The sequence below is a fragment of the Medicago truncatula genome, chromosome 2 (assembly GCF_003473485.1).
Source record: "Medicago truncatula cultivar Jemalong A17 chromosome 2, MtrunA17r5.0-ANR, whole genome shotgun sequence".
Classification (NCBI taxonomy): Eukaryota; Viridiplantae; Streptophyta; class Magnoliopsida; order Fabales; family Fabaceae; genus Medicago; species Medicago truncatula.
In genome coordinates, this window is record NC_053043.1 from 2,438,572 (window position 1) to 2,460,206 (window position 21,635).

The 21,635-nt window shown below is 31.0% G+C and overlaps 3 protein-coding genes across 3 annotated transcripts; all 3 read left to right on the forward strand.

Moving 5' to 3' along the window:
- The first annotated feature begins 2,263 nt into the window (after nt 1–2,263).
- LOC11429250 (cytochrome P450 71D11) lies at nt 2,264–4,648 on the forward strand. The gene is made up of 2 exons (XM_003593304.4): nt 2,264–3,194; nt 3,935–4,648. Exons 1-2 carry the CDS (start codon nt 2,316–2,318, stop codon nt 4,556–4,558), a joined length of 1,503 nt encoding a protein of 500 aa, XP_003593352.1. The 5' UTR covers nt 2,264–2,315; the 3' UTR covers nt 4,559–4,648.
- Nucleotides 4,649–6,431: 1,783 nt separating this feature from the next.
- On the forward strand, nt 6,432–12,007 carry LOC11429251 (probable pectin methylesterase CGR3). The gene is made up of 7 exons (XM_024776836.2): nt 6,432–6,662; nt 7,549–7,695; nt 7,901–7,940; nt 8,495–8,536; nt 10,166–10,540; nt 10,904–10,959; nt 11,491–12,007. Exons 2-7 carry the CDS (start codon nt 7,573–7,575, stop codon nt 11,641–11,643), a joined length of 789 nt encoding a protein of 262 aa, XP_024632604.1. The 5' UTR covers nt 6,432–6,662; nt 7,549–7,572; the 3' UTR covers nt 11,644–12,007.
- A 6,716-nt stretch (nt 12,008–18,723) lies between these two features.
- LOC11428542 (uncharacterized) lies at nt 18,724–19,788 on the forward strand. The gene is made up of 5 exons (XM_039830317.1): nt 18,724–18,804; nt 18,923–19,187; nt 19,291–19,387; nt 19,481–19,608; nt 19,700–19,788. The coding sequence occupies exons 1-5, from the start codon at nt 18,724–18,726 to the stop codon at nt 19,786–19,788; spliced, it is 660 nt and encodes a 219-aa protein (XP_039686251.1).
- The last annotated feature ends 1,847 nt before the right edge of the window (nt 19,789–21,635 follow it).

Here is a 21,635-nt window from a genome sequence, read left to right on the forward strand (position 1 = left end):
GGGAGATTAGTATAGCTTCGTTTTTTTAAGGGATTGTTTTTTTTTTTTTTTTTTTTGGTACAATTTTTTAAGGGATTTTATTATAGCTTCTTGTAGTTTTTTTTTTTTTTTTTTTTTAGTTTTTAACTTGTGCATAAACCTAGTTATGAATGTAATTATGCAAGACTTAACGTCTTGAGTGATGCAAATAAATGAGATGGAAAACCTTGTCTAAGGAGGAAATGAGATGAAAAAAGTGATCGTATCAATTTAGTCATTCACGTTATTAATAGGGAAATACAAACTAAGTGCCGTGGGACTCGGGACACTAGTTAAAGTATTATAAAAGAAAATATTTACTTTGAAAATTGTATATTTTATTTTTTGAAATTTGAAAAAATATTATTTTTGTTAATTTTGTTTTTTCTTTCTTTCTATTTTAAATTGCTTAATTAGTGACTCAGATACATCAGTTATCATGCCCTTTATTAATATGTGTATGTTCCTTCGTTAGTATTTGCAAAAAGCTATTAATGACATTAGGTTGGTAATGTCGGGGATGTGATTGAAACTATATGAACCTTGTTAGAGATATTTTTAATAACATATCCTAATAGAGACAAGTATGATTAACATTTCATGATTTTTAAAATAAAAAGATGAAATTTAAAACTTTTGAAATTAAAAATACACAATTTTCAAGATTTTATTTTTACTTTTGGTTTCTTATCTTGTGCCCTAAGAGCATAAGTTAACATTTCCCCTTAAAATATTAATGATATGGAGGGCTAAATTGATAAGGTCATATGTCTATCTGGCAATCTATCTATCTATCTATCATATTTACTTTTTTTCTTCTTCTTATAAGTTCACTTCATTAGAGGTAATTCTATTTCAGACTTTGTTGAACAGATGTTGAGAATTCTGCACATTGTGAAAGTCTAATCACTTCCATTAGATCCAACTCTTTTTTAGCATTTTACTAATTTTTAACCTTAAATTCAGCCTAGATAGGATCCTTTAAGTTCATACATAACAAGATAGGATTCATCCATTTGTGTTGAGATCCAAGAGTCAACTAAAGTATCCTTGTCAAGTTAATTATATTGCAACTAACATGGTAGATAAATATACACACTTATGAACAAGAGCTGCGCTGGTTTAATTTAAAAAAGTTTGGAAGTTGATAGATTTATAATTAAATGTATGTGTAATTTTCATTTCTAGAAGACTTGATTAAAAAATCTGAGTTATTGGTTTATTTTATTTTATTCTATTCTATATATGTCTTTATGTGTTTGTATTGGTTTTTATATGATCGTTATTTTTAGTACTTAGTATCTTGGTTGTATTATAAATAAGGGTTAATTAAGTTTTTGGTCCCTATAAATATTTGCAGTTTTGTTTTTAGTCCTTATAAAAATAAATCACACTTTTTAGTCCCTACAAAATTTTTTGTTAGTGTTTTTAGTCCTTGTTAAATTAAAATTTGTTTAATTATGCTTAAACTTCTAAATTTTTGAAAGATTTTTTACATACATGTTCATAACATCGTAAGACACTCTTTTGTAAAAGTTTTTAGTTTTTTAACATGTAATGAATTAAATATGAATTTTTTTAAAAGCCAAATTTTCAAGATTATATTAATGAAAATTTGGATCTAATAATAAAATTTTAAGTTACTTTTTTGCGGAGGAACTTTGTATAATATTCTAAGTAAGAATGTGAAAAATATGTTACAAATTTAAAAGTTTAAGCACAATTAAGCAAATTTTAATTTTACAAGGACTAAAAGTATGTGTTGGTCCCTGTTAAATTGAAATTTGTTTAATTATACTTAAACTTTTATATTTTTAAATGATTTTTAACAGACATGTTAAGAGCATTATAATAATCTCTTTTATAAAAAATTAGATTTTTTTAACATGTAATGAATTAAATATAATTTTTTTAAAACACCAAAATTCAAGATAAAACTAACGAAAATTTGGATCTAAAAATAAAATTTTGAGTTAATTTATTGTGGTGGAACCTTTTATAATGTTTTAAACAAGTATGTTAAAAATCATTAAAAAATTTAAAATTTTAAGTATAATTAAACAAATTTTAATTTAACAGGGACTAAAAACACTAACGGAAAATTTTGTAGGGACTAAAAAGTGTGATTTATTTTTATAGGGACTAAAAACAAAACTGCAGATATTTATAGGGATCAAAAACTTAATTAACCCTATAAATAAATAGATGGATTTCCAATGAGCAATATAGTTACTCTCCCTGCAAATTTTTTTGATTGAGATAAGTCCTCATTGATCCAACAACACTGTCCTTTCCTTATGGAGGAAATTTTGTTATGGTTCCCCATCCTCTTGATTCTAATCCTTTTGATCTCAAACGTGGGAAAGAGAATCAAAAGTAAAAAAATTACTTCAAATCTTCCTCCTGGGCCTTGGAAGCTACCAATTTTTGGAAGCATACATCACCTTATTGGCTCCCTACCCCACCATAGAATGAGAGAATTGTCCCTAAAGTATGGTCCTATCATGCACCTACAACTTGGAGAGACTTCAGCCATAGTGGTTTCTTCTAAAGAAATTGCCAAAGAGTTGTTCAAAACCAATGATGTTACATTTTCTCAAAGACCTCGTTTTCTTGGTGCTGAAATTGTTTCTTATGGTAGCACCAACATTGTCTTTGCATCCTATGGAGATTATTGGAGGCAGCTAAGAAAAATATGCACATTAGAACTGTTGAGTGCTAAACGTGTGAGATCATTCCAATCAATTAGAGAGGAAGAGGTGTTAAATTTAACAAGATGTATTTCTATAAACACTGGAACTATTATCAACCTCACTCATGAAATTTTATCTATGCAATATAACATCATTTCTAGGGCAACTTTTGGTGATAAATGCAAGGAGCAAGAAGCATATACCAAGTTCATCAAGGAAACTATAAAGTTGGCAGAGAGTTTCAGTGTCACTAATTTGTTTCCCTCCCAACATTGGTTACATGTGATTAGTGGAATGGTTTGTAAATTGAAGAAAATTCACAAGACTGGTGATATGATTCTTGAAAATATCATCAACGAAAAGAAAACAAAGACTGATGGAGATGGAAGTCTTTTGTCCTATCTTTTGAGTCTCAATGATCATGGCTCTTCCAACCCTGATGGATTTCATTTGACAATCAACAACATTAAAGCTGTTATTCAGGTTAAAGATATTTTTTTGGGTACACAACATGATTTATTTTATTTTATTTTTGTTAAGTAAAGCACACATAAATTTATTACCTAAACTAATTTTCACTGTAAAGTAAATTCTTTTGACTAAATTAGTCTAACATACTTTAGATTAGTCTTACACCATGCACATGTTTGTTTTTCATCTTTCGATCAATTAGTCACACCAATCTCATTTGATCTAATGATAATCCATTAGCGAAAACAAACTTGTGCATGATACAAGACTTGTCTAACTTATGCATCATATACTTGACCAAAATATCCTTCTAACTACTAGAAAATATTGAAGTAATATAAAAATTAAAGTGATTATTAAATTTTTTGTCTCTAAGATTTAAGAATGAAATTAGAGACAAACTTTGTCTTTTTCCGACCCTAAATTTTGGTCGCTCTCATTTTTTTTTAGTATTATTTATTATCAACCAACTTGTAGTTGCCACACCTTCAATAAGTGTAATATTGAAGAAAAAAAACAGAAGAATTTTTTTGTTGGTACTTTAAAATGGTAAATAATGTGAAACTATGAAATATTCTAAATAACAAAGAAAAAAGAAACTTATCCAACTAGGTGGGGTTGGCATGAAATATTTTAAATGTGACACTTAATTTAAAACTAAAGAAATGTGTATTCTCAAAGAATTTTGAATTTCTAATCCTAGTAGAACAATATTATTTTTCTCTTCAAAAGATCTCACTCACTTGGTACAGGATATCATTTTTGCTGGAAGTGAAACAACATCTTCAACTTTAGAATGGGCTTTTTCAGAAATGATGAAAAACCCTAGAGTGCTAAAAAAGGCTCAAGCAGAAGTTAGACAAGTCTTTGGAAACAAAGGATATATTGATGAAATAAATTTTCAAGAACTGAAATATGTAAAAGCAATAATTAAAGAAACCTTAAGATTGCACCCACCTAGTCCTCTACTACTACCAAGAGAGTGTATTGAAACTTGTGAGATTAATGGATACACAATACCATCTGGAACACAAGTGTTTGTGAATGGATGGGCAATAGGAAGAGACCAAAAGTATTGGAGGGAAGGAGAAAAGTTTTATCCTGAGAGGTTCATGGATTGTCTAGTTGATTACAAAGGGTCTAATTTTGAGTACATACCTTTTGGTGCAGGAAGGAGAATATGTCCAGGAATCACATTTGCTGAACCTAATTTAGAATTTCCTCTTGCTCAATTGTTGTACTATTTTGATTGGGGACTTCCCTATGGAATTACTCATGAAAATTTGGATATGACTGAAGTGTTTGGTGCTTCTGTGAAAAGGAAAAATGGTCTATTCTTAATTCCAAGTCTTTACAATCATGTACCTCTTGAATAAGAGTTTTTTAAGGTACCTATTGAATGAATAAAAGTTGAATATCATTAAATGTATGAAATTCTCCATCTTTTAATTTAGTTTGGAATTGCATCAGTGTGTTTAATTGTTTACCTTAATATATATATTGATTTTCGAATGTTTCAATCACTTTTTTTACTTAACAATAGTAGTTGCTGCTCCTTGTACTAAAAGATGCGCCGATTTTTCTTTTTACAAATAATCTACACCACCGCTAACCAAATAATATGAAGAGTCATCCTAACCACCAAACTGATACAATATGATCATATAAGTGACCCTGAGTAACTATCGAGAAACCTAACAAACTTGAGACTAAGGACCAAAGATTACCATAAAATTCGTATCTCACAAATAAATGGCCCCTTTCTTCATTGATACCACAAGCTCAAGAACATATTTTCTCGTTGTTGTCAGAACCCCTAAGACGAACCAAATTATCCTTTTTAGGTACACAGTTGAGAAGCAAACGTCGAGCAAAAGGCGAAACTTTTAGTGACACCACTTTTAACCACAAGACTGAACTATTATCTGAATAATTATCACAATTGAAAGAATGTAACTTACAAATCCAACGATCCTCCACATTAACTTGCAAACACAACTAAAGTTAACAGCTCCACGCACTCCCCAACCAACTCCTTCTCCCAAACAAACAACCTCCTACACCTCCCACCATCTTAAAGCATGCATCTCAACTACCGTCAACAATGAAGTATTGTGTTTTAACTTCATTTCTTCTTCTAATAACTAAAAGTAGATTAAAAAGGAAGAAAACTAACAACAGTCTAGGACATATAAAACAACAACAGAACTATTATATTAAAGAGTGTTATGAGAATCATTTTATAACCTTGTAAAAGAAAGAACATGTATTATTGTAAATATATGAATAAAATTAATAAGTACTATTAAAAAATAAACAATAGATTAATAAAACCTTTTATAATAATAAAAATATTAAATTTTATACATGCACTTAAGTTTGATTTTTTTTTTGGTGTCCGGGATTCGAACCTCAGACCTTCAATATATTATGCATTGTCCTTCCCAACTGAACTAAGCTCACGTGGACCACTTAAGTTTGATTTGATTCAGTTAAAAAACCCTAAAATTCCATACGTATCAATTTCACAAAAGAAGATCTAAAAATTTCCAACAATATATTTAGTTTCGAGTAATTTTAATTTTTTAAATTGATTAGCGATTTTAATTTAAATCATTTTGTTTATTAAATTGTTAGTATTAAGAGTTAATTAAGTTTTTTTCCCTATAAATATTGGTTTTTTTTATTATTATTATAGATCCTATAAAGTAAAATTTCAATGCGGTTTTAGTCATTGTTAAATTTAAATTTGTTTAATTATCCATAAATTTTTCCAATTTTTAATTATTTTTCTGACGCTATTTAATTTTTTTTTGTGCTGAGCAAACATTTAAAAGAAAAAGACATACTTATAACATTATATTCTTCCAAAAAAAAAAAAACATTATAAAAATTACTTTCGCAAAAACTAAATTTAAAGTTTGTTTCATGTTAAAATTATATATGTATAAAAATATGATTAAAAATTTGTATCTAAATCTATTGTGTAATTACAGAGATTAATCCCTCAAGTCTTGTGAGATTTAGATGGACGACAAATTCTCTTTAAAAGCTTTAACGTCGTTCATGTCCAAGAAAATTCAAACCAAAATCATGATTAAACTAAAAAAAGACTTATGTTATCTTATCTAATATGATCTAACTCAAATTTTAAGTAGAGAAAATTGTTTTGTTTAAAAAATAAAGCAGAGAGAATCGTATTCGTACCTGATAATAAAACAAGTAACATGCGGCGTCGGTGAGTGTCAATCAACCAACCTCCAACTCATATTGCACAAAAATCTAATTTTGAGAGAGTGTGTTGTTTGCGTAGCATAGCAATTAGCATAAATGAAATTATACGAAAAAAATAATATAAAATGGTTGAATTGAATCTACTACTACTACTACTACTACTTTAATTACGCGGCTTTCATTCAGAGTCACCGCTCTTTCTCATTCATTCATAGTAACTTCAGATCTCTGAGATCTATCAATCTGGTAACTTACTTTTTTCCACTTCTTCTCATTCTCTTGCTACTTTCTATGCATTCTTCAAAATCATTTCATTTCATCAATTCTACATCTTTAGTTGATTTTAACTAAACCCTTTTCTTGATTTCATTTGCTTAATAAACCCATTATTTTGATTTTTTTTTTTATTTTTAAGTTCTGAAATAGATGATGTAGTGCATTTCTTTGTTTTTGCTTATGCTTAGTGCATTTCTTGTTAGGAACTTAGATTAAATGAGTGATGTGTTTCATGGTATTGTGAAAACTTAAAAGTTCTGAATGAATTATTTGGGAATTTTACTGTTACTTTGTATCTTGCTGTAAATCATGGCTTTATTTGGCGGACTATGGAGGGATGTGGCTTTTATTGATCTTGGTCGTTCAATCTTAAATCAACGGTGTAGATTATTTAATGATGGCTTAGTAATAATATAAGAATGTAAACATACCGATCTTGAATCTACTGAGTTAGGTTGATGTCCCTCAGTTTTTTGTTTGTCTTCTTTCATAAATGAATTTCTAGCTTAAAAAAACCGATCTTGAATCGATGACTGTGATCTATTAATGCGTGTCAAAGTATGTAGTCTCTTGAGTTAATGACCGATTGTGCAATGAGCTGTGCATCCTTTTATATTTATTATGCATTTCTTATTAATTACATCTCAACTACTATTGATTTTGTGGCATTGGTTGGCATTGGCTATAAGAGAAATTTAACTATAATAAGACAACTTAGGCAGCAGAGATATTTACAATGACAGAGCTGCAAGTCAAAGTAACTAGTGGAAAACACCTGATGAAATATAAAAGTAGAAACTGTTTTATTTTGTTTTCGAATTAGCTCAGTTTAACTTATTGCTAAAACTTGTGCTAGGTCTGAAGTCTCATTGCTGTTATCATGTCGAGGAGGCCAGTGAATCCTTCACGTCGGTTAGGTGATGGAGGAAGTATACCATTTGTGGCCTCTATACAGTCTAAATCTCAAAACTCTCCCCTGATATCTATTGGGCTTGTTATTGTGGTATGCTTCTTTTTCTTTTTGAAAGATGTACATCAATTTTGAAATATTCTTTAAGCATAATTTCAATGTACTTATGGCTTTTATGATAATTTCCCAATTGCAGTTTATCTTTCTCCTAATCCAATTTACTTTATCCTATATATTTTTACCTGCTCGCTATCAACCCACAGCACAATTAATGAGCTGAATCTTGCAAAATTTTCAGGGTGCGATTCTTCTGATTGGTTATTGTTACAGCAGTTCAGGTTTGTAACTAGTCTGTTAACCTTAAAGTCAGTCATAAAACAAGAATTTTTTATTTGGTAGTACTCTCCAAATATTGTGTTTCAGATGCCCTACGATAAACTTTTGACTTAGGATATGATTTTATAGACCTAATATTATGCAATTTCCTTGGGTTTGATAATCTTGGATCCAGCCTTTTGTTCATCATGACTTATGAGGATGATGACAGAAAAATACAGTGGAGTACTCAAAATGAATACAGTCAATATAGCTAAAGAACAATGAGGAATATAAATGAAAATTTGTATAGCATCTCTGAGCTTGAGTTATACAGTTTGTATCATGTTGTAGATCCATAGATCTTAAACCAGTCTCATAGAACCTAGCTCATACTATCATGCCATGATCATTCAGCCATTCTCATACTGTCAACATATATGTAAATTGAAAAGAAAAAAGTGGAACACATCACTTCATATCTAACAATGAACATGTTCTCATTAATTGGCATTTGCTTTAAAATCCTAATGATGCTGATGTTGACTTTGATTTGTTTGGTCACATCACTTGGCAGGTGGAGCTAGCAATGATATTAAGGATCTGAGTAAACTTGAAGGTACAAAAAACCCATCAATTTGTTATTTAAAATCTTATGTATACAGAATATTTCTCACTGAAGAAAGCTTGTGCGAGTGTTTATATGAAATTGTGGTACTGGAACGTTAAGTGTCTTATTTTCTCTAAGATATGGTAATGTTTGGGATATCTCCTTTAATCTTTTAATCCATTGATTAGTCCCTAACCAACATGCACGCAATCAAGTTATTTTTTGGAACTTGTAATATCACCATAACTTGTTTTTGATTGTTGATGGTATGCTCTAGAACTGAAAGTTTATTAGTTAGTTTTGTATTGTTATGGACATACATATATATTGAGGATTATGCATTTTATTTTACCTTAGAATCTTCAATATATTACTCCCTCCGTCCCTAATTATAAGACCCTTTTGAGAATTTTTTTTGTCCCTTTTTATAAGACCCCTTTGTTATTTCCAACTACATTAATTATTTCTTTACATACATGCCCCTATTTATTATACATCTTTTTCTTCAATCAGCAATAAGTAGCATATGGAAAACATAAACTAACTCTCTATCTTAAGGATAAAATTGTAAAAACAATAGTGATTACAAATAACTTTAATACAAATATCCGCTTTCTTAATTCCCGTGATTTTAGCAAAAGGGTCTTATAATTAGGGACGGAGGGAGTAATAACTTTTGGTAGTTTATGATGTATGTAGTTTTGGTGTAGCGTCTCACAGCGAGATAGCGCCACACCTCAGAGTGAGAATGAATATTCCAAAAAAATCCCTTATGACTAAAGTTTCGAGTATTTTAGAAGTTTTGAAATGAAGCACGGACACTCCTCGGATTAGGCGTGTCCCGGTGTCGGACATGTGTCGTGTCCGACACCGACACTTGTAATTACACTGAATTATGTGATTTTTTGAAATTATTAGCTGTGTCAGCGTCAGTGTCCGTGTTTTGTCCGGTGTCGTGTCCGTATCCGTGCTTCATAGTTTGAAATTAGAAAACACCGCAACAATGTTAAGCTTCTCCCCTTTCACTCTGTCTCATTCCTGATGTCATTTTTCACTTTCTTAAATGGCCAGTCAGAGTTAGTTGTTGAGCATTTATAGTATAAATTATTAAATTATATAAGTTGTATAAAAATTTTAGAACAGCGACCATCCCACTATCCTGCCATAGCATTTTTGGATTTGACTGCTACACTCCAGTATATGGGTTTGATACTGGAGTTCTCTTCCTCTTCAATAATTCAGTTACAAAGAATCAATTTTACATTTTGCACGCCATTCTTACATTTGCCAAAATGACAATTATGCATAGACGGTGCCGTTATGTTTCTTATTGAGATCATGATCCAAATATAGGACTCTAGGGTGAGCAAGTTAGCAGTGGAATCTTTCACGAGCGAAGAGTTGAGGCATACCGTTTTCTTTCTTGTCCCGACATAGTTTTTACTATATATTTGGTGTACTATATAATATATTAATTGGAGCTTAATGTGACCGTATCATATTCTGCTGTAATTTTTAACATTTTGTTTGTTTGATTAGTTAGTACTAGTTAGTTGGCATTTATTGTAGAACCGTTGATTTCAAATTGTGAATATTTAAAATTTTGTTGCAGTTAAAACAAATCTTGTGTGTTTGCAGGTGCTTCATCATGTACATTAGAGCTACTACAAGCATTGCCCATTTTGAAGAAAGCATACGGAGACAGCATGCATAAGGTTTTGCACGTTGGCCCTGACTCTTGTTCTGTGGTATCTAGTTTGTTAGTAGAAGACGATACCGAGGCTTGGGGAATCGAACCATACGAATTAGATGACGTAGGTGCAAAGTGCAAAAGTCTTGTACGCAAGGGCATTGTGCGTGTGGCTGACTTAAAGTTTCCTCTACCTTACCGCGCAAAGTCATTTCCTCTTGTCATTGTGTCCGATGCATTGGATTACTTATCTCCAAAATACCTGAACAAAACCCTGCCAGAGTTGGTGAGGGTATCTGCCGATGGTGTTGTTATCTTTTCAGGTAATATATATTGGATTTAGTTTATATATATTGTCGGTCAATCACAATTGCCAGATCATTAAAATTGTTTGAATTTAATCACTTCTGCTATAAAAGTCATATCAATGGCGATTTGTGATTAGTTGATAATGTATAAAGATTTACACTGACGATGTATCAAAATGAATCATACTTTTTTGGCTGGCTAGGGCTATTATTCACCTAGGCAGTGTCACCAAGATTAAACTCATGATCTTAGCAGTCTTTTACAGATCATGCTCTTTTATTTTTATTTCTATTTTCCACAAATCATGTTGAATGTGATAGAAAGTCAAGTTTTAATTTACTTGTGCATTCTTGTCTGATTTCTTATTTCATGCATAGGTTATCCTGGTCAACAGAGAGCTAGAGGCGGAGAAGTAGCCAAATTTGGTCGTCCAGTAAGTGACTATTATTTATTGAGTTTGATTTTCAAATTTTGTTGGGTTGCATTATAGGAGAAATCTATTAGTGTAACAGTCTGCTATAATTTTTTTTTGATGAAACTAGTTTTACTAAGGAAGATAGGAAAGTACAGAGAGGGCTTAGGAAGTTATAATAATAGATTGAAATAAAAGAAACTTTGACGAGCAGAAAAAGAGTTACACACTTTAACACCCTCTCGAACACTCGTTTCTTGATTGAGTGAAACTCATAAATCCCACTAAATCAGTGGGTTATATTACCTATTTAGTAAGACTCGTTTTAAAGTAGGGAGACCTACATGAATTTTACATAATCATTCATTGAGTGTTAGAGAGTATGTTGGTGACACTTCTCGACTAAGCATAGTGTATATTTCATGAAAATAATGGGAAGATTAAGAAGTCATTAACAAATAACCACTGTCGTGTCCCTATAACCTGGATTAAGGTCAATAAAACTATTCTCATTCTAATTGTCTTTTGGGATTTGATATTATCTTTATGAAGGCCAAATTGCGGAGCTCATCTTGGTGGATAAGGTTTTTTGTTCAAACAAGTTTAGAAGAAAATGAAACTGCTGGAAAGAAATTTGAACAGGCTTCAGCCAAGAAGGCATACGCACCCGCTTGCCAAGTTTTCCACCTTAAATCATACCCCTGAAATTTTTACTGTCTTGTTTTTAAACTTGACTTGTTGGTAAAAAAACATACTGATGATTCTGGCACCTTGAGCACCCGAAGGGTAAAATTTCCATACATACATGTTATGTTGAAAGTATAGTCGTGTTTGTTCCGATCTTGACAAGATATTAGGTTAAGTTATGAACTATTATTGGCATTACATTTGTAAACTATTTTGTCATGATAGTTTTTCATATGTTTTTCACAGCAGCCCTCTGTTTCTATAGTATGTATTAATTTAGGAAATTTACTATTTTGACACTCTGGATGATTTCTACAATTCATTGTTACTTTATTTGAGGCACCTAATATTATTATAAATCTCTTGTTTTGTTGCTTCTAAATGCAGAACAAAGCTTTATTCTATAATAACGTTGAGCCCTTGGCTTTTTGTTTGCGCTATTGAATTCATACAAGAAAAGATGTTATGGTGCATCTTCTTTGAGAATGGTAAAAATAAAAGTTATTTTTTCTTATAAAAAAACAAATATAAAGTTACACCTTATTCAAGCACTGCTGTTTAACACAAGTTTTCCAACGCCGAATCTGACACTGGACACAGATCCTGTCCTGAGAAAATCACGAGGGGGTCTGCTCCCATCTGACACCCGAGCTTGGCCGACACGCATGGAAATCAAGCCGAGGCAAAGCATATATCCGACTGCATAGAAATACGGTATATGTGTCAAATTGTGTTCATTCTCTTAAGTAGTTTTTAATGTAAACATCTTGGATCAAATTTTTGGATGTTTATTTCTGAACGACTAATTGTGAAAGTTTCACAGTCTGGGCTGATAGTTTTTGAAAGTAAAACTTGTGACTGGGACATTTTTGGGAAGGTATGAATATTATACGAGGTGTTCAATTACATATTAATTTGACCCTTGAAAATTGTACTTACGTTCAAATTATGGCGAGTAAAGTTAGATAACTTAGATTGATGGTTAATGAGTTTTAACATATGATAATTCCATTACCTAAGGTAATCAACTTTCTATTTAAACTTGTACAACAAGTTAATAAATTGTATCCCACAACTGTTAATCTCGTGACTCTGGTCAAATTTTGCAGCAAAGGATGGATAATAATACACCACTAAACATTTACGTGTCATTTCTAATTCTATATACAACTATGACTGTTAATCAACTTTTTTTTATATCGTTAAACATTTCCGTTAATGTCGTTTGAACGCAAATTATGGATGAAAATGGTACTTCAAAGCTCAAAGTAGTCAAAAAGGAAAAGGGGCACACGAAAGTTCACATGTCCTTATGACGTTATATTAGGTACCACATTTTTCATATCTAGACTAGAAACTATCTTAATTACTAATTTCTTTTTGAATAAATCTTAATTACTATCTAAGCTTAAGAAATTTGTGTGATGTGGGCTAAACAATAACCTAAAAACGAAGCTTCCGCGGAGGCAATGCTGCACGACAATAGGGGACCCTAGAGTAGATACAATGTGTGAATTAGAGATAGCAAAATGGGATTAAGTCCACCGAACCAACTCGTTTAATCTATATTTTAAGTGGAATGAATTGCGTCTATGAGACCCTACCTTTCAAGTTGTTGATTTTGCTTAAGGGTGTGTTTGGTTTACCTTTGGATATAATTAATTTTGACAGAATTGATTTCATCAGAATTGATTTTGAGAGAATTGATTTATGTTTGGATACGATAACATAGAATTGATTAAACAGAAAGAATGTTGTTTGGATAGTTTTGATCAAAATTATTTTTGAATGTATAATTATTAAAATGGACATAGCTAAATAAAAATAAATGGACATAATAGTTGAATGTATGTGTAGATCAATACTAAAGGTAAATATATTATTTAATGTAAATAAATTTTTTTTCCTATATATTAATTTAAAAAATAATAAATACGATTGTTAAACCAAAAATTTTTGACAAAATATTTGTTCTATGTATTTTATATTTTATGATAAAATATATTTAAGTTAAATAATAATATAGAGTTTTTTTTTAAAGAAAATAATAATAGAGATGGTTGGCAAAAATGATAAAATGTAGCGTAAAAGAAAAAAAATACAGCAAATCTGAAAATAAATACAAAGAAATAGAATTTACTAAATTAAGATAATTAAGTGCAATATAATCCTAAAATATAAGTTATTACAATACTAACAACATGAAAATAAAAATTACAAATAGATAATAGAATTTAAAGTGCAATAGAGTATTAATATATTATTACAAAACTAATTTAATGTGTATCATAATACTAAAATATTGATATAAAATTTAAAGTACAATACTCCCTTCGTTCCAAATTGTATGACGTTTTAGGCATTTCACATATATTAAAAAATGCAATTAATATTGTGTGGAAAAGAGATATTATAAGTTGTTTTACAAAATTGTCCTTAATAAATAATATGAGAAAGATAAATGAAAGAATTGAAAGAAGAGAGAGTAATAAATAACTAAGGTTACAATAGGAAAAGTAACATTAATGTTGCATTGGTATTGTAAAGCGACATATAATTTGGGACAAAAAAATTTCCCTAAAGCGACATACAATTTGGAACGGAGGAAGTATTAATTAAGATTTCATGTAAAAAGAATCAATGTGTTTGGAGAATGGGTTAGAGAAATTGATGATAATTAAGAGGTCAATGATGGAATTGATGACAATTAAGAGGGCAGTGATGGAATTGATGGAATTGAGGGTGTAGAATTGATTCTAGAAAAGGCATAAGCTAGGAATTGTAGCTTTATGGAGAATTGTTTTTGGAGGATAGAAGCAATTCTGAAAAGCCAAACCAAACATATTGAAATGTTGTAGAATTGCTTTTGGAATGTTGTAGAATTGTTTCCAGCTGTACAAAAGCCAAACCAAACAGACACTAACTCGTTCAAAAAATACGATGACATGGTGTGACGAGTTGGCCCATCAAATCAATTTTAAAAGAAAAAACTCTTTATTCATTATTTTGTATTAACTAAGTTATATTTTAACGACTAGTTTATTTCTAGTTACAGCCCAATAAACCTTATATTTAACGAACCAACTCATCTAAAAGCTAATACATCTCTTATTCCTAAACAAAGCTTGGTTGCCCTAATTTTAACCTAATATTTTAACCTAATATTTTAGCAACTTTTCCCTCCTTCAAAACCTAACCATATTTCCTAATTCCCCTCCTCGAAACCCTAACCATGATTTCCTAACTTCACTCCCCCTAAAACCTATCTAATTGATTTCCATAAACCATATCTCCTAACTCCCCTCCTCCAAACCCTCACCAATATATTTAAATCCTTTCTCCTAAACCGAAATCTATTTCTAAAACCATACCTTTCTCTTAAACCGAAATTTCTTAATCAACATGGCTTCCAGAAACATTCAAACTTTGTTGTCATACCACTACCTCACTGGTAACCATATCTTCATTCCACTCTGGTTTAAACTAAATATATAGATTTTTGCTCTTATTCCTCGCTGTTTGAAAGTATAAATCATTCTTTCAATCCCTTTCAATCTTTTGAGGTCCGTTGGTGAAAAACTCTTTTTCCGATCTTGACAAAGCAATCAACAAGCTCAGACTGAAATACAGATCATATATCGTTGAATATGACATTGATGTTGTATGTGTTTTTTGCGAAATATACCTATTCTTAATTATTTGCATTCTATTTTAAGTATAAATCATTCTTTCAATCCCTTTCAATCTTTTGAGGTCCGTTGGTGAAAAACTCTTTTTCCGATCTTGACAAAGCAATCAACAAGCTCAGACTGAAATACAGATCATATATCGTTGAATATGACATTGATGTTGTATGTGTTTTTTGCGAAATATACCTATTCTTAATTATTTGCATTCTATTTTATCAATGTTTGTGATGTTTTTGTTTGTTATTTTTTTAGGGTGCAGTATGCTTGCCAAACATGTTTGGCGGTGATTTCGGAGATCAAATTGGGCGCTATGCAATATTGACTGATCCTAAGTCCAACAAGGTGTGAAGATCAGAGGGGATGCTCCGATGGTTGGGTCACATGATACCATCTACCTTGATGTTATTTACAATTAGTCCATGTTTAGATAAATTGTGCAAGACCTTTTCAATTTGAATTTTAAGTTTTAGTTTCTTAAAGTTTTGGAAGCATCTATTTTTTTTGTCTTTGAATTTAGCAAATGTCCCTTGAATTTCATAAATAATTTAGCCTTGCTTGCTTTGCTTTTTGATTTATATATTTGTGTTTGTTTTTGTGTTGCTGAATCAATTTAGTAGCATGGTTGTGTTACTGAAGCATTTTAGTAACATGGCTTTTAGTAACATTATTAGTAACAATTACTAGAATCAATTTAGTAGCATAGTTGTGTAACGTCTCCTCTTAACATTATTACTAACAATTACTAATCCAAATCTATAAAATATGTTTTGGGTGGAAACAAACTAAAATCCTAATCCTAATTTCTCTCAATCAAGTAACTAAGAGATTTCATCCACATCTCTAAACTAACTTTTTGGTGGAAAGAAACTAAAATCCAAACATGTTTGGCGGTGATTTCGGAGATCAAATTGGGCGCTATGCAATATTGACTGATCCTAAGTCCAACAAGGTGTGAAGATCAGAGGGGATGCTCCGATGGTTGGGTCACATGATACCATCTACCTTGATGTTATTTACAATTAGTCCATGTTTAGATAAATTGTGCAAGACCTTTTCAATTTGAATTTTAAGTTTTAGTTTCTTAAAGTTTTGGAAGCATCTATTTTTTTTGTCTTTGAATTTAGCAAATGTCCCTTGAATTTCATAAATAATTTAGCCTTGCTTGCTTTGCTTTTTGATTTATATATTTGTGTTTGTTTTTGTGTTGCTGAATCAATTTAGTAGCATGGTTGTGTTACTGAAGCATTTTAGTAACATGGCTTTTAGTAACATTATTAGTAACAATTACTAGAATCAATTTAGTAGCATAGTTGTGTAACGTCTCCTCTTAACATTATTACTAACAATTACTAATCCAAATCTATAAAATATGTTTTGGGTGGAAACAAACTAAAATCCTAATCCTAATTTCTCTCAATCAAGTAACTAAGAGATTTCATCCACATCTCTAAACTAACTTTTTGGTGGAAAGAAACTAAAATCCAAACATGTTTGGCGGTGATTTCGGAGATCAAATTGGGCGCTATGCAATATTGACTGATCCTAAGTCCAACAAGGTGTGAAGATCAGAGGGGATGCTCCGATGGTTGGGTCACATGATACCATCTACCTTGATGTTATTTACAATTAGTCCATGTTTAGATAAATTGTGCAAGACCTTTTCAATTTGAATTTTAAGTTTTAGTTTCTTAAAGTTTTGGAAGCATCTATTTTTTTTGTCTTTGAATTTAGCAAATGTCCCTTGAATTTCATAAATAATTTAGCCTTGCTTGCTTTGCTTTTTGATTTATATATTTGTGTTTGTTTTTGTGTTGCTGAATCAATTTAGTAGCATGGTTGTGTTACTGAAGCATTTTAGTAACATGGCTTTTAGTAACATTATTAGTAACAATTACTAGAATCAATTTAGTAGCATAGTTGTGTAACGTCTCCTCTTAACATTATTACTAACAATTACTAATCCAAATCTATAAAATATGTTTTGGGTGGAAACAAACTAAAATCCTAATCCTAATTTCTCTCAATCAAGTAACTAAGAGATTTCATCCACATCTCTAAACTAACTTTTTGGTGGAAAGAAACTAAAATCCTTATTTCTCTCATTCAAATAATTAGGGAATTTCATCCACATCTCTAAAATATGTTTTGGGTGGAAACAAACTAAAATCCTAATCCTAATTTCTCTCATTCAAGTAACTAAGAGATTTCATCCACATCTCTAAACTAACTTTTTGGTGGAAAGAAACTAAAATCCTTATTTCTCTCATTCAAATAATTAGGGAATTTCATCCACATCTCTAAAATATGTTTTGGGTGGAAACAAACTAAAATCCTAATCCTAATTTCTCTCATTCAAGTAACTAAGAGATTTCATCCACATCTCTAAACTAAGTTTTTGGTAGAAACAAACTAAAATCCTTATTTCTCTCATTTAAATAATTAGGGGATTTCATCCACATCTTTAAAATATGTTTTGGGTGGAAACAAACTAAAAATCATAATTCCTCTCATTCAAGTAACTACTAAAGATTTCATCCACATCTCTAAAATATGTTTTGGATGGAAACAAACTAAAAATCCTAATTCCTCTCATTCAAGTAACTACTAAAGATTTCATCCACATCTCTAAAATATGTTTTGGGTGGAAACAAACTTAAATCCTAATCCTAATTTCTCTCATTCAAGTAACTAAGAGATTTCATCTACATCTCTAATCTAACTTTTTGGTGGAAACAAACTAAAATCCTTATTTCTCTCATTCAAATAAGTAGGGGATTTCATCCACATCTCTAAAATATGTTTTCGGTGGAAACAAACTAAAAATCCTAATTCTTCTCATTCAAGTAACTAAGAGATTTCATCCACATCTCTAAAGTAACTTTTTGGTGGAAACAAACGAAAATCCTTATTTCTCTCATTCAAATAAGTAGGGGATTTCATCCACATATCTAAAATATGTTTTGGGTGGAAACAAACTAAAAATCATAATTCATCTCATTCAAGTAACTATTACACATTTCATCCACATCTCTAAAATATGTTTTGGCGAATCAACTATGGTAATTCTTAAGTAAAAAAAAAATGTAAATTCTTAATTAAAACAAAGTGCCCCATCAACAATATTAATTTCATTTTATTCATATTAATCTTTATCCTAAAATGTTGGCCACTTCCTAATTTTGTTCCACTATTTTGTGCTTATCCTGATAACTAATACTCTTTATTGCTCAACCGACATATCCTACTCACACATATTCCACCTTTTTCCTATAAATATATCATAACCTATTAGCCAAACCATCTCAATCTAAATAAGCATCCTCTTTCTTGGAAAGGAAAAAACAAGCCAATGATGTCTGCCAAATACACTCCAATCTCAGCTGTTTCTGGAGGAAGAAAGAATCTCAAGATGTGTGTGCGAGTTGCTCACATTTGGTTGATTCGAGAGAAGAAGGTCCCCACTAGCATCATTTTCATGAACATGTTACTGGTCGATGAAAAGGTTTCTGCATGTTTGCACTCTTAACTTTAAAATTAAAGTAATGTCATTTTTGTTTTTTAGTTATGTAATTTAACCAGCTGTTTAATGTTGTTGTTGTCGTCAACAGGGTGGACGTATTCACGCCACAGCTAGAAAAGATTTGGTGGCAAAGTTCAGGTCCATGGTTCAAGAAGGGGGTACATATCAGCTTGAAAATGCAATTGTAGATTTTAATGAAAGTCCTTATAAGGTAACTTCACACAAACATAAGCTTAGTATGATGCACAATTCAACTTTTACCAAAGTACACTTGCCTGCTATCCCTATGAACGTTTTTGAGTTCAAGCCATTCAATGAAATTCTCTCTTCAACTGTCGAGGAAGTATCTACGGGTAGGACTTGAATTCTGAATGTGTGTTGTACATTATTTCTACCTATAAGCATTCGTTTATGAATTTCATACATTTGTTTTTGCTTTTGTATACGTAATTTCAGATGTTATTGGTCATGTAATTGAAAGAGGTGATATAAGGGAAACTGAAAAGGACAGAAGGAAAAGCAGGGTTATTGATCTCACTTTAGAAGATCTTGAGTAAGATTTGTCTCTTTCTTTGTACCTGGTTGTAATATAATTTTAATATACCTTATGTTTCTGAATTGATATTTTGGTAATATTTTATTACAGAAACAACCGCTTGCATTGCTCTCTTTGGGGTGAACATGGCGACAAAATTGTGACCTTTTTTGGCAACCATGACAACGACACACCTACTATATTGATATTGCAGTTTTGCAAGACACGCGTGTATTTAGGTATGTCGTGTTTTAAGTTTTTGCTTTCTGCTGATATCAACAATGAAATGGGAAATTATGTTCACTTGCTGTTGATTTTTAAAAAAATTAGGTGCTATGGGAGTTGTTAATGCCTTTAATGGGACTAAGCTGATACTTAATGGCGATTTGCCTGATGTCGCTGCGTACATGACACGGTAACCATTTATATTTTCATATGCTTTAGAATAAAGACAAGTTTTTTTGGTCATAATTAAGTTGTCTGGAGGTCTCACCACTCTTCTATTAACATTGGTGCCATTTTATTAGAATGAAAAATGCATCAATACAGTTCACCCGAAGTGTCAGCCAAATTTCAACGAACAGCTCCGCGTCTTTATCAGATGACTTGCTCAACACTAACCGAATGACAATTGAAAGCATGATTGAGTCAACTGAGGTAGCTATCTATTTATTGAAATTTTTAGATGTCGTTTTGGATTCATCTTTGTTATTTTTCACATGGACAGTTGTACATTGCAATATCACAGGTTACTTCGAGGGGTGGTTTAAAGATATTGATTAATGACGACGACGGCGATGATACCGATGTTGCATCAAGTGTGGTCTACAGAGAAGTTTTCCGTAATGTGTAGGACTTTTTTGGGTACTATTCATTTTCTTACTTATTGAAAGTATTTGCATGTCAACGAACTTCAGTTATAGGAACTACGTACTAGAATTATGGAACAATAACAAAGTCTATGGTAATTGTCATTTTGCTTTGATTCACGACAATTTTTACATTCAAGTGAACTACAGTGTCTTATTTTTTCAGTGAGTATTAATTTTTTTAAATGACACGTGCGTTAGCACGGGTCAATGGTCTAGTTTAGTTTATTTTCTTGTTATTGACGAGTCAATTTAACGATTCGTCAATTTATTCATAGGCGTAGCGAAAATTTCAACTCAATGCAAGTTAGCATGTCCCATGTGAGTAAAATCGGCACAATTTTTGTTTTTTTAATAGAATTTTGTCACCCTTACTTTTGCTGCTTTAGATAAAGCTTCCGAAAACTGTGGCTAGAAGTAATTGAAAACGCATGTGAAACATTGGGTCCCTCGGCACACAATTGCTAAATTCATCTCAAGTGTATACGCATTATCAAATATGTGAAGTCATACTTACAATAATAATATGATAGTAATTTGTAGGAATGTAATACTCACATGAGTTTACTATTCTTAGACATCGACTGAACTAATAAAATATTAGTGGCAAAATTATAATTTTACTTCCTTAACTTTATTTTAGGTAACAGTTTAGTCCTTTATCTTTTTTTCATTTTAATTTTGTCTTTTTGATCCATTTACATATGAATTTTTAAGCTTAAAATTCATGATTTTATTTTCTTATGGTCTTTCAGTGTTCAAATCTATGATCATTGTCTATGTTTGCATAAGAATATTTAATTTGAAGCTTGAAAATGTATATGAAAATGGACAAAAAAGACCAAATTGAAATGTAAAAAAGATAAAGGACCAAACTGTTATCTAAAATTAAATTAAGGGACTAAAAATGTAATTTTGCCGATTAATAAGAAGTATGGATTATGCAGAATGAAAAAACAAATAACCCCCGCTAAAAGTTTATAAATTATTATTTTTGTTTTGATAACTTCACCACTAATGACGGTCCACCACCATTATTATCATTTTGAGCATCTATCACATGGCCTTCGACCACCACTTCATCCACTACTAACCATCGTCGAACATTGTCGAACACTGCTCTTCCTGCATCTGACCACTACTACAACCATTACCAACCATCGCCGATCATCACTTTGGTAGCCGTCTGCCACCAACTTCCAACAACTAGCATTTTAAAATAATAATTATGATAAAATTTAACAGAACTTTAATAAAAAACTTATGATATTTTAAGATTGTTTGGTTCAATAGAAATAGTGTGATTCACATATGAAAGAAATCATGAGTTATTTTATAAAATTTAATTATTTTTCTGATTTATGTTTTATATTGATTGAATTCATAGTGAGACGAGA